Here is a 13,174-nt window from a genome sequence, read left to right as displayed (position 1 = left end):
GAGAGGTCGGCAGATTGGCATTTCAGGGGGCAGGGAAATGTGGAGGAAGGAGGGGAAAGACAAGAGAGGCGGGAGTGAGTGGGACATGGGGACTGGCAGTGAAGTGGGTGCCTCCGGCCCGCAGGATGGGAAGCTATACTGGTGCGACGCCCGGACTGACAAGATCGAGCGGATCGACCTGGAGACGGGCGAGGACCGCGAGGTCGTTCTGTCCAGCAACAACATGGACATGTTCTCGGTGTCCGTTTTTGAGGAGTTCATCTACTGGAGTGACAGGTGGGCCACTGTCCTCGCCTTCCCCTGGGCCGTCCGTTCCCTCCCCCCGGCCACGGATGACGTCCTGCTCGTGGCCCTTCCCTTCCCCCAGGACTCACGCCAACGGCTCCATCAAGCGCGGGAGTAAGGACAACGCCACAGACTCCGTGCCCCTGCGAACGGGCATCGGCGTCCAGCTCAAAGACATCAAAGTCTTCAACCGGGACCGACAGAAAGGTGAGGCTGGGGCTCCGGGCTGGGCAGGAGACGCCAGAGGGCCCCACCGGGAAGCCCAGAGTGAGAAGGGCTGGGAGAGAACTTAGACCCACAGGGCACCCTCTAGGGTCCCACGAGGCTGAGGAGTTGAGCACAGGGGCCTGGAGGGTTGTCTGAACTGGGGATACCGAGGCAGAGCCGGGCGCCAACCAGAGTTTCCACCTCGGCTGAGATGACAGAGGCACCAAGGTGGCCCTGCCCTCTGTAACCTCTGCCTTCCCGGTTTCCCCCCACCCCCAGGCACCAATGTGTGTGCGGTGGCCAACGGCGGGTGCCAGCAGCTGTGCCTGTACCGGGGGGGCGGGCAGCGGGCCTGCGCCTGTGCCCATGGGATGCTGGCTGAAGATGGGGCGTCTTGCCGCGAGTACGCAGGCTACCTGCTCTACTCGGAGCGCACCATCCTCAAGAGCATCCATCTGTCGGATGAGCGCAACCTCAACGCACCGGTGCAGCCCTTCGAGGACCCTGAGCACATGAAGAACGTCATCGCTCTGGCCTTCGACTACCGAGCAGGCACCTCCCCGGGCACCCCCAACCGCATCTTCTTCAGCGACATCCACTTTGGGAACATCCAGCAGATCAATGACGATGGCTCGGGCAGGACCACCATTGTGGAGAGTGAGCCCAGACTTCCATTCTTCCCAGCAAGTGGAGCGGGGGCGTGCAGGGAGGGTCAGCACAGACTCAGGGTAGAGCAGCCGCAGACACCAGCCAGCCCACCCCTGCCCCAGATCGGAATCCCACCTGCCTCGGTGTCCCTGACGTACGGCCACTGAATCACACTGCATCCATTGCAGTTACTTGAAAGTCTCTCCTCAACTGGAGTCAGAGTTGGCCCCCTCTGGTCCTAGTTCTGCCCCCAGGCTACACAGACTGAGCTGAAGCTCTCCTCTGTGTGTCCGCTGCTCACAGAACAGGTTGCAGAGATGGGGCGGACGTAACCCCAGACACAGGATTTTAGTCACTTGGGCAAGTTTTCTGTGCTCTCTCAGCCTCAGATTGCTTGCCAGTGCACAGAGACAGGATGACCTGAGACGACAGGTGGGAGAGCTTAGCTTGGCGCAGGGCACATTGTGTGAGCTCCATAAAGGGTGGGGGGGTTAGAGCTGTCATCCTAGGACAGCCTTTCAGCTCTTTGAAAACTATTTTATTCCACTAATTTTCTCTTCTCCGGGCTGGATGCTCCTAGGTCCTTTGACTCATTCATTTGTTCATGCATTTATCACTCCTGTCCGTAAAGACCTGCCAGGCGCGGAACTAGGTGCCGGGTATACAGTGGTGATAAAAACAGACCTGTCTTTCAACCTCCTTGGCCCTTTTCTGCCTCATAGAATCCAGTCCCCACATCTGTCTAAAAATGTAGTGTCCAAAGCTAAACTCGATACTCTCTAATCGTAGCTTGATCAGGAGAGACTGGCAGAAGTGTCCCCTCTCTCTGGGCCATTGTTCGGGCTACAATACTTCTATTAATGCAGCCTTCTGGCAACCACATCGCCAGACAGCTTGAAGTCACTGAAACCCCTGAGGCTTTTTCTCTTAACCTAAGTTCTGCTACGTCTCTTTCATCATGCACTTAGTTCTTAACCTGAGCCTAAGATGTCTACCAGACAATTCAGTTCAGGGTCTTTTTAAGTAGGAAGCTCCCCAGTACAGCCCACGTGGGATCTGATTTACTGAAATCCAGTTTGCGCCCAACTTGGTAGAACTTTAGCTCCAGGAAGTATGACCACAGCATAAAGCCAAATCTATCCAGCCGTGGGAGGACACAGAAAGAAGGGTTAGGGGGATGGACCATGGATCATTTGGGTGGGAAATAGGGGGATGCAGAAGGGGCTGGGGGCACCGAGGGCCACACCCACACACACTCCTCAGCTCCCACACTTCCCATCCAGCCCCACATACGCCAAGGGAGAGGGTGCCCCAGGCCATCCCCTTAGCGTGGGGATGCCCAGGCTGCCCCTTCGCTCTGCTCTCTGGCCCTGTCCTGACCCATCGCTGCTCCTGTCTCCTCGCAGACGTGGGCTCCGTGGAAGGCCTGGCCTATCACCGTGGCTGGGATACTCTCTACTGGACAAGCTACACGACATCCACCATCACCCGCCACACGGTGGACCAGACCCGCCCTGGGGCCTTCGAGCGTGAGACGGTTATCACCATGTCTGGAGACGACCACCCAAGGGCCTTTGTGCTGGATGAGTGCCAGAAGTGAGCTGCGGGCCCAGGGCATGGGGACAGTGGGCCACAGGGTGGCAGGAAATGCCCCCAGGCAGACCAGGAAAGGGGATGCAGGAGCAGGAGAGGCTGGATCTAACCTGAGCTCAGCCACTGCCTTGCTGTGTGACCTTAGACCAGCTGCGTGACCTCTCTGAGCTTTGGTTTCCTCATCTGTAATATGAGGAGAACAGCATTTCAGGTGCCTCATCAAGGGGAGGATGAGAGAGCTGTGGAGGACCCTCTGGCTTGGTGATTAATTGATTCATTCATCAGAGAGCCATGTTCAAGGCACATAGTAGGTCCTCTGTCTTTCTGGGTCTCCAAGGTTCAAGCAAAGGTTGTTCACTGAACACCTGTTGTGTGGAAGCCTTGAGCTGGGCCCATTCAAGCCACCTAGCTGGGGAGAGAAATCACTGGTGGGAAACTGCTGACGGCACAGGGCTGGATGCAATGACTGAGAGGCAGCACGGGGGCGGTGGGTTGGCACAGGGCCTGGAATTGCAAAGGCCAGGGAAGGGCAGCCCGGATAAGAGCTTTGAGCAAGCGCCAGAGGAGGGACGGCTCCAGGCAGGGAAGGACTGCAAGGGGCCTCAGCCACACCCAGCCCAGTTGAGGTGCTGGGGCTGGGGGTGCGGAGGGGTGCCGGGGGGTTGGTGGGGGACAGGCTTGAGGAAGCCCAGGAGTCTGGGCTAAGGTTGCCAAGGGAGAATTTGGGAGGAAACCCCCTGGCATGGTACACACCCCCAGCCTCCACCCACTCTGCTCTCCTGCAGGGGCAGCCCCCGGCCCCATCACGTGGGCCTCTAGTGAGCCCCCAGCCTCACCTTAGGACTGCTGGCCCACTTTCTAGCAAAACTTTTTTCCCCTGGATTTAGCAGCGCTTGGAATGTTTCCCCAAAGCTTTACTAGGAAACTAAGGAACAAACAAAACCCAAAAGTAGCTACTTAGAAACAGTGAGTGCACCAAACCTAGATTCCTTACCCTGATGTAACTCACGCCTGGCCCAAAGCCGGCCTGCCTGACACCGCCAACCAGCTCGAGGGTCCTTCCTGCTTCAGTCCTGTCCCGCACGTACGCGGCTCATGACGGAGATCCCGTCTTCCCCGCCGTGACCCTCGGTGGCTTCACCTGCCTGGGGCTGGCCCCCCGGGCCCGTCCCATGTGAGCCTGGAGCCTCCATGGAGGGGCCGTGCTCTGGGCCCCCTGGATTGCCTCTCACGTTTGATTCAGAGCCCACTAATTTCCTTTGCTGTGAGCTCAGGGGATTCAGTTCTTCACTCAGCAAATGGTTTTTGAGAGCCAGCGATGTGCTGAGGATCCGATGGGGAGCAGGGTTGTGTCAGCCCTTTGTCGGCATATTTGATTCTTGCCCTCACGAGGCTACAGGGAGCTCCATGAGTGGGTGACGAGGACCTGACCCAGGCTGGAAGTCAGGGGACGCATTCTCAAGGGGGCAATGCATGAGCCAGGTCTGCGAGACGACAGGGTGAACTGAAGCCGGGCAGGGCACAGGAGAAAGAGCCAAACTGTCTGGGAGAGGCCCTCCCTTGGCCAGAAGGAGCGAGCGCTTTGGAGGAACGGGAGGGAGCCAGTGTGGAGGGGGCAGCGGCCTCCCCCAGCCCAGTTAGAAAGTCACCGCAGCCCCGGGTGCTTACTGCCTGCCCCTCAGGAAAGCCTCACCTCCCCACCATTCCCCACGGCCCTTTCCCGGGGAGTGGTTTTACTAAACTCGGACTCCACAGTGACAGCACGGATTGTTCTGCCACATGTAGCAGTTTATAACGATAGGAGGAAAGCCGCTTCCCAGCACAGAGTGTGCTGTACCTGAGGGTGTGGGTGTCCCTGATGGGAAGTAAGATGACTCTAGCAGCTGCCTTAGGACACCCATTTTCTCTTGTGGAGGCCAGAGGGAGATGCCTCCATCCACGCCCATCCTGATTCCAGGAACCACCAGAACCCCGCTCCTTCCCCTGATGAGGCCTTTAAAACCAGAGCTTTATCCTCATGGGCTCAGGAGCAGCCAGCACCTCCCTAATGGGAGGGAAGCATCCTTTTCCCACCTGAGCATAGTGGCAGGATGGAGAGATGGGGGAGGGGGAGTGTTCAAAAGAGTGAGACTCGGAGAGGTTTGAGGAGATAAGTCCAGCAGCTCTGCAAGACAGCTCTGTAGCCAGAACAGCAGAAGGATGAGGGACACAGGGGCCCGGGGGTTGGGAGGCAGAGGGCAGGTCCTGTGAAGGAACTGAAAAGCAGATCTGGCTTTGGTGTAGCTCAATGCTTTCCAAAGTTCAGGGTGCATGAGGGTGGCCTGGGGAGCGCTGGAAAGTCTGGTTCCCTGGCCTCACCCTACCCTGACTGCACGTGAATCTCCAGGACAAAGACCCAGGAATCGCCATCCAATGCAGGTGGTCTGAGGACCACACTGTCACACCGGTGTAGTGCTTGACCAGCCCGGAGGTCTTCCACACCCACCTCTGGGGCCTCGCCACCACCCCCACCCGGGAAGCACGGCATGGCTGGCCATTCCCACCACCTCCTTTACTGAAAGGAAGCCGAGGCTCAGAGGGGCCAAGAGGGATGTTTAGGTCAGAGCTAGTAAGGGGCAAAGCTGAGGCTCAGATCCCAAATATGCAAAGCCCTTAAATTATGGAGAAGGCGATTCTTGGGAACTTGATGGTAGAATCCATGCATCCCCAGGACCTAGGACACACTAGTCACTCAACGGTTTCCTGGATGCCAGAAGAGAGAAATGAAGGAAAAAATAATAGAAAATCATCACATAGAACACACAGCTGTCGTTTAATCCTCAAACCACTCTATGGGGCAGGTAATAGTAGTATTCCTATTTCATAGAGTGGGAAACTGAGGCACACAGGGGTTAAGTAACTTGCTAAGGTTCCTAGATGGTCAGTGCTGGAGCCGGGATTGGAACCCCAGAGGCTGACTCACTTGGCTACGCTGTCTCAGTAAACGCAGATGGCCATTTCACAGACACTGAGAAGCACTTGTGCACGTGCACATACACCCACACACACCACACACACACACATACACACATACACACCACACACACACACACCACACACACACCACACACCACACACACCACACACACATACACACACATACACACCCCACACACACATACACCCCATACACACCCACACACCCCCCCACACACACACACACCCCACACACATACACACACACCACACACACATACACACCACACACACCACACCCCACACACACACACCCCACACACACATACACACACCCCACACACACATACACACATGCACACACACATACACACACACACCACACACACATACACACCACACACACACCCCACACACACACAGACACCACACACATGCACACACACACACATACCACACACACACCACACACACATACACACCCCACACACACACATACACACACACCACACACACATGCACGCACACACACACACCCCACACACACACACCCCCCCACACACACACACACCCCACACACACATACCACACACACACACACATACACACACACACACCACACATGCAAGCTGTCTGTGTGGCAGCCCTTCCCAGGCACTGGGGCTGTGTTGGCCTTGGTGGCTCTGAGGTTGCCTGTGGTGCAACCTCAGGTGTCTGGCTGACACTCTGGCCGACCCCCGGGTCTGGCTGTCTGCACGCCCGGGCCTGGTCCCTCCATGGCGGACTCCCTGGCTTTGAGTCCTGATCTCCGTGGCCCTCTCTTCCCGCAGCCTGATGTTCTGGACCAATTGGAACGAGCAGCACCCCAGCATCATGCGGGCAGCCCTGTCAGGAGCCAATGTCCTGACTCTCATCGAGAAGGACATCCGCACCCCCAACGGCCTGGCCATCGACCACCGGGCCGAGAAGCTCTACTTCTCTGACGCCACCCTAGACAAGATCGAGCGCTGCGAGTATGACGGCTCCCATCGCTATGTGAGTCTCCGGGGCAGGCGGGACGCGCGGCAGCAGGGGGCTGGCGCTGGGGTACTGCTGGTCAGCCAGGGAGGAGATTGCCCAGGCACAGAGCAGGAGAAAGGGAGGCCGCCTGGCATGGTGGGAAGAGCCGGGGGACAGTGGGGAGCCCCAGTCAGACCCTGACCTTGCCACTTTGCCGTCCTCAGCCTTCCAGGCTTGGTTTCCTCAGCAGTTAAATGAGGAGGGTGATCACAGGTCTCTGCAAATCCTGCCCCTTCTGTGACTGTGTCTAAGGAGCCGGGCCCCTGGTCCCTGGAGCCAGCTGCAGCGGGTAGAGGCGGGGGTGAGAGTGATCCCTCTGACAGCTGATGCTGTCTCCCCAGGTGATCCTGAAGTCAGAGCCCGTCCACCCCTTTGGGCTGGCTGTGTATGGGGAGCATATCTTCTGGACCGACTGGGTGCGGCGGGCCGTGCAGCGGGCCAACAAGTACGTGGGCAGTGACATGAAGCTGCTGCGCGTGGACATCCCCCAGCAGCCCATGGGCATCATCGCCGTGGCCAATGATACCAACAGCTGTGAGTGGGGCCGCTGCCACCAGCCTTGCTCTCCTGCCCACTGTGCCAGCATGTACACACACACACACGCACACATGCACGCACACAACTGGTCTGATTCACATCTTTGGACACCCCCAGCACACGCTCTAGCCATTCCTCCCACTCAGAAACACACCTACCCACCAGAACCTGATCTCACACCCATCCCAGGCGCTGCCTACTCCACCCTCTGGGTGCACGTGCACAGACACGGTCCCACACTGGCTTGACGACCAAGGGTCCCACACACAGATCTGCAGCTGTCCCGGCCTCTCACACACCCCTCACACGTGCCCCGGGGTGCCCACCACTACACACACGACCTTAGGCTTGACTCTCCCCAGAGTACAGCTCAGAGCCCCAATCACCCCACCTAACAGCACACACATCCTCAACCTCAGACTCACCCAACGCTCCCACCCGGCCTTGCCACGGCAGCCCCCACCCCAGCCGTGAGCCACCGTGTCACTGGTGGTGCCAGGAAGCTCAGCGAAGCTGTTGGGGGTAGGGGGGCGTTCTGCATGTGCACGGCAGAGGACGCGCTTAGCCCACTGTCCTCCATCCCTGCCTCAGGCGAACTCTCCCCTTGTCGCATCAACAACGGGGGCTGCCAGGACCTGTGTCTGCTCACTCACCAAGGCCATGTCAACTGCTCCTGCCGAGGGGGCCGCATCCTCCAGGATGACCTCAGCTGCCAGGGTGAGAGGGGGAGGAGGGAGGAGGGCACTGACGGGGGGCCCTGGGCGTAGATGGGGACCGTCTCCTCCCAGACTCTCCAGCAGCCCAGCCCCACAAAGCCTTTCATCAAGGTGCGACAGGATGGCCTCAGTTCCTGGGGGCGAGAGGCGTACGGGCACTCAGAGCCCCAAGGCCCTGCCTCAGGAAGCTCCCCCACCTTCCTCCCCAGCGGTGAATTCCTCGTGCCGAGCTCAAGATGAGTTTGAGTGTGCCAATGGCGAGTGCATCAACTTCAGCCTGACGTGCGACGGCGTCTCCCACTGCAAGGACAAGTCTGACGAGAAGCCGTCCTACTGCAGTAAGGAGCCTCCTCCAGCCCCAGAGCCCCTGCCCGCACCCCCAGGCCCCCACCTCCTGAGTCACCAGCCTCAGCCCGCAGCAGGGCGGGGCGTGGGAGTGAGAGGAGCAAAAGCTGCACCACCACCACCACCACCACCCCCCCACCGCAACCCTGACCGGAGGAGTCGAGCCCCATGCCGCCCCATAGCAAAGCCTCAAGTTTGTCAAGGGAGCAAATGGCAGGACGTCTCATTAGAGGCAGCCCCTCCCCTGTAGCTGCTGCTGACTGTGGCCTGCTCCCCGCTCCGCAGACACACGCCGCTGCAAGAAGACTTTCCGCCAGTGCAACAATGGGCGCTGTGTGTCCAACATGCTGTGGTGCAACGGAGCAGACGACTGTGGGGACGGTTCTGATGAGATTCCCTGCAACAGTGAGTGGGACCCGTGCCAGGCCTTGGACCGCCCCCAAGCCTGCCCCCCGCCCCCCTTGCTGATCTTTGGTCCCCAGGCCCCAAGGCATCTGGTTCAGGGCACTATATGATGGGGCTGGACAGGCACTTTGGGCCGGGAGCCCTGGCCTGGGCCTGCCTGGCCCCCCCAGGGAGGACCCCGCCTGATGGCACCGGGTGGGTGCTCTTCTAGAGACGGCCTGCGGCGTGGGCGAATTCCGATGCCGGGACGGCACCTGCATTGGGAACTCCAGTCGCTGCAACCAGTTTGTGGACTGTGAGGATGCCTCGGACGAGATGAACTGCAGTGAGTGATGCCCCTTTCCTGGGGGCCTCCTCGGGTGCCCTGCCCTCCTGCCCGGGCTCCTCTGCCTTCCCTCTGGCCCACGTGGCAGCCTCAGTCCCCTCCCAGTCTGCCCCAGGCCTAGGCTCCCTGAGACTCAGGGAGGGGGCAGGGAGTGGAAAGTGTGGGCAGAGCACCCCCCCCGCCCCCCCTCCACCGAACAACACGGTTCAACTTTCTAAAATGCTTGAAGGCTCTGTAGGGCCGGCAGCTCTAAGGGAGGGTGTTTGGGGGATCCTGGCGTCACCGCTCATCCTCGCCTTCGCCAGGTGCCACCGACTGCAGCAGCTACTTCCGCCTGGGGGTGAAGGGCGTGCGCTTCCAGCCCTGCGAGCGGACCTCCCTCTGCTACGCGCCCGGCTGGGTGTGCGATGGCGCGAACGACTGCGGGGACTACAGCGACGAGCGCGACTGCCCAGGTCCGGCCAGTGGGCAGGTGTGCGGTGGGCAGCGGGCCCCCGAGGTGGCTGTGCCTTCATGCCTCCCTCGTCCCCAGGTGTGAAGCGCCCCAGATGCCCCCTGAACTACTTTGCCTGCCCCAGTGGGCGCTGCATCCCCATGAGCTGGACGTGTGACAAGGAGGACGACTGTGAACACGGCGAGGATGAGAGCCACTGCAGTGAGTGACCGCAAGCACCCACTCACCTGAGCTAGGCACCCAGAGGACCTGTGGGGTTGGGGCTTCACCTTAGCCACTGAGACCCTGTCCAGGCCCCACCTCTTGGTTCCCTCGCAGGAAATGCCCTCCTTTGAGAAGGGCACCCAGGGCTTCATCCCGTGCCCCCAACCCAGACCCTCAGGCTCTGAGACGGGTGCCGTCTCTCCAGCCCCTGCTGAGCCCCCCACAGAGGGTGCCATGGGGGTGTCTCTCCCATCCATCCTCTGGCATCTACCTGCCTAGTTGAGTGACCCGCCATCCCTCCCCCATCTAACTGTGGCTTCCGACTGCCCCAGACAAGTTCTGCTCAGAGGCCCAGTTTGAGTGCCAGAACCATCGCTGCATCTCCAAGCAGTGGCTGTGTGATGGCAGCGATGACTGCGGGGACGGCTCGGACGAGGCCGCTCACTGTGGTGAGAGGGGCCTGGGGTCTGGCTGGGGAGGTGGCCCCTGGAAGGGCAGGGCCCCCCACGCACCCCACCAGGGACAGCACAGCAGTGGGCACGTCACCCCAGCTGCCTGGCCCTGCTCCTTCCACTCTTGCGTCTCTCAGTGGCTCCCTGTTCCCTCCACAGAAGGCAAGACGTGCGGCCCCAGCTCCTTCTCCTGCCCGGGCACCCACGTGTGCGTCCCTGAGCGCTGGCTCTGTGACGGTGACAAGGACTGTGCTGACGGCGCTGACGAGAGCGTCACAGCTGGCTGCTGTGAGTGGTGGGGCCGTGGTCTCACTTTGCAGGAGGGGAGACCGAGGTCCAGGGGAGGAAGTGTTTCCGTGGGGGTCACTCAGGCGGTCAGTGGCAGAGCCCTGTCTACAGCCCAGGTGTCCAGATGCCCCATCCAGCACTCTGCCCATTCTACCACTCAGACCACAGGAAGGTTGGGGGGTGACAGTCAGCAGCCGGTCGGGCGGGGGCTGAGGGGCCGTGTCCGCCTTTGTCCGCAGTGTACAACAGCACCTGTGAGGACCGCGAGTTCATGTGTCAGAACCGCCAGTGCATCCCCAAGCACTTCATGTGTGACCACGACCGGGACTGCGCCGATGGCTCTGACGAGTCCCCTGAGTGTGGTGAGCCCGGGGCCGCGGTGGGAGGCGGCCCTGCCCTCCATTGCACAGGCCGCCAGCCTCACCTGCCCCCTCCCACCGCAGAGTACCCGACCTGCGGCCTCAACGAGTTCCGCTGCGCCAATGGGCGCTGCCTGAGCTCCCGCCAGTGGGAGTGCGATGGTGAAAATGACTGCCACGACCAGAGCGACGAGGCCCCTAAGAACCCGCACTGCACCAGCCCAGGTGGGCCCCACGCGTGGCTCCCTCCCCACTCTCGGCCCCTGGCCCCATCCCCCAGACTGCCCAGGACCCGGCTGACCCACCACCTCCGTCCCCCCAGAGCACAAGTGCAACGCCTCCTCGCAGTTCCTGTGCAGCAGTGGGCGCTGCGTGGCCGAGGCGCTGCTTTGCAACGGTCAGGACGACTGCGGCGATGGCTCGGATGAGCGCGGCTGCCATGTCAACGAGTGCCTCAGCCGCAAGCTCAGCGGCTGCAGCCAGGACTGCGAGGACCTCAAGATTGGCTTCAAGGTGTGCTGTGCCCCGGGTGGGAGCCTCCACGCTCCCAAGCCTGGCTGGGACTCCTTTCTCCATCCCTCATTCATTCATTCACTTATTCATTCGTTCATTCATCCAACAAGGGCTAACTCAGCTCCTATTTTGCCAGGCAGTGTTCTATGCACTGGGGACCCAGCATCGAGCACAACAGAAATCTCTGCTTAGTTGGTTCTGCATCTGTTTGGGAAGTAGAGCCAGCAGGCTTTGCTGGCAGATGAGGTCAGGGGCATGAGAGAAGGAGGGGCATGCAGATGTCAAGCAGGCACCAGATGCGCAGGCCTGCAGTCCAAGGGAGAGGCCAGACAGGAGAGAGAGTCTGGGAGCTATCACCATAGAGACGGCATTTGAGTCATGAGTCTGGATAAGATCCTGAAGGGGGCGAGTGTAGATGAAAATGAGGGCGGTCCGAGGCCTGAGCCCTGTGCTCAGCCACACTGAGGGCAGTGAGGTGAGGGGGGAGCGGCAGAGGAGCCTGAACAGGGGCAGCCTTGGGTGCAGGAGAGCAGCCAAGCGAAGAAAGTGCTGGAGGAAGAGGTGATGGGCTCTGTCGGATGAGGCTCGCGGGTCACGTAAGAGGAGGCCTGAGCCTCGACCTCGGGACGCAGAGTCGTGGCAGTCACTGGGGACTCATGCCAGTGGTTTGGGTGGGGGTGAGAGCCAGACGGCTGGCGTGGGCCAGCTCAGTGCCTGCGTGCTGCCTGCTTCCCTTGGTAAGGCTGGGCTTCCCCGTCACAGCCAGCCACCCAGGGTGGAGGGGGCTTCTGACCCTCGGTCTCGAGGTGAGAGGCCTGCAGTTCCTGGGGCGGCCCAGACCCCTGCCCGTGCCCACCCCAGGCTCCCTGTGCCCGCAGTGCCGCTGCCGCCCTGGCTTCCGCCTGAAGGATGACGGCCGGACGTGCGCTGACGTGGACGAGTGCAGCACCACCTTCCCCTGCAGCCAGCGCTGCATCAACACTCATGGCAGCTACAAGTGTCTGTGCGTGGAGGGCTACGCCCCCCGCGGCGGCGACCCCCATAGCTGCAAAGCTGTGACTGGTGAGACGGGGGCTTAGAGGGTGTGCCGTTGGCCCTGGCAGGCTGCCAGGGGCTGTGGCGAGTGGGCTGGAACAGCAGGGCTGAAGGCTGGCTGGGGAACGGGGAGGGGGTGGGGGGGGGTGCTGGAATGCGCCCCAGCCAGCAGCAGCTGAGCCGGCCTCCTCCGCCTCCTCCACCTCCAGACGAGGAACCGTTTCTGATTTTCGCCAACCGGTACTACCTGCGCAAACTCAACCTGGATGGCTCCAACTACACGCTGCTTAAGCAGGTGCCAGACCCGCCCTCCTCACCCCACTGCCTCCCCAGACCCACAGCTACGTCCCTCCCCCAGTACAGCCCCCCCCGTTCTCCGCATTCAGGCCCATGGCCATCCCCCCACTGACTTCTCCCGCCGTCCACGTCCTGACTCTTCGGTCACCCCTCTGCTCACCCCCCAAACCAAGGGCCTCAACAACGCTGTCGCCTTGGACTTTGACTACCGAGAGCAGATGATTTACTGGACAGATGTGACAACCCAGGGCAGCATGATCCGAAGGATGCACCTTAACGGGAGCAATGTACAGGTGAGGCCGGGGGCGGAGAGTCAGCCCGTGTCCCTGCCCAGCGGGCCCTCTCCGTTTCAAGGCCACCTCCCCTTCTTCCCACCCACCCCACTGAATTATTCCTTTTCCCCGCTCCACACGGAGTCACCGCAGGGCTCTGCTTGTCCTTACTCCTCTCTCCCCTAAGCCCAGCGAGCGAGGTCTAGGAGATTCCTGTCTCTCTTT

At 60.8% G+C, this 13,174-nt stretch overlaps 1 protein-coding gene across 1 annotated transcript in view; it reads left to right on the top strand.

The window, feature by feature from the left end:
• The window catches only part of LRP1 (LDL receptor related protein 1), an 82,722-nt gene that overhangs the window by 54,451 nt on the left and 15,097 nt on the right, over positions 1 to 13,174 (top strand). The window contains exons 39-58 of the mRNA XM_007467686.1: positions 125 to 276; positions 368 to 492; positions 772 to 1,149; positions 2,547 to 2,736; positions 6,519 to 6,723; positions 7,089 to 7,281; positions 7,876 to 8,001; positions 8,210 to 8,338; positions 8,631 to 8,750; positions 8,962 to 9,075; positions 9,381 to 9,530; positions 9,608 to 9,730; positions 10,066 to 10,182; positions 10,345 to 10,473; positions 10,713 to 10,835; positions 10,917 to 11,057; positions 11,155 to 11,345; positions 12,224 to 12,407; positions 12,590 to 12,675; positions 12,851 to 12,970. Of these exons, the coding sequence (XP_007467748.1) occupies positions 125 to 276; positions 368 to 492; positions 772 to 1,149; positions 2,547 to 2,736; positions 6,519 to 6,723; positions 7,089 to 7,281; positions 7,876 to 8,001; positions 8,210 to 8,338; positions 8,631 to 8,750; positions 8,962 to 9,075; positions 9,381 to 9,530; positions 9,608 to 9,730; positions 10,066 to 10,182; positions 10,345 to 10,473; positions 10,713 to 10,835; positions 10,917 to 11,057; positions 11,155 to 11,345; positions 12,224 to 12,407; positions 12,590 to 12,675; positions 12,851 to 12,970 (3,096 nt within the window). The remainder of the gene's footprint in view (positions 1 to 124; positions 277 to 367; positions 493 to 771; positions 1,150 to 2,546; positions 2,737 to 6,518; positions 6,724 to 7,088; positions 7,282 to 7,875; positions 8,002 to 8,209; positions 8,339 to 8,630; positions 8,751 to 8,961; positions 9,076 to 9,380; positions 9,531 to 9,607; positions 9,731 to 10,065; positions 10,183 to 10,344; positions 10,474 to 10,712; positions 10,836 to 10,916; positions 11,058 to 11,154; positions 11,346 to 12,223; positions 12,408 to 12,589; positions 12,676 to 12,850; positions 12,971 to 13,174) is intronic.

Source organism: Lipotes vexillifer, unplaced genomic scaffold (assembly GCF_000442215.2).
Source record: "Lipotes vexillifer unplaced genomic scaffold, Lipotes_vexillifer_v1.1 scaffold387, whole genome shotgun sequence".
In the NCBI taxonomy this organism is placed as follows: domain Eukaryota; kingdom Metazoa; phylum Chordata; class Mammalia; order Artiodactyla; family Lipotidae; genus Lipotes; species Lipotes vexillifer.
Note: the sequence above shows the minus strand (reverse complement) of the source record. Positions and strands in the feature narration are given on the sequence as shown.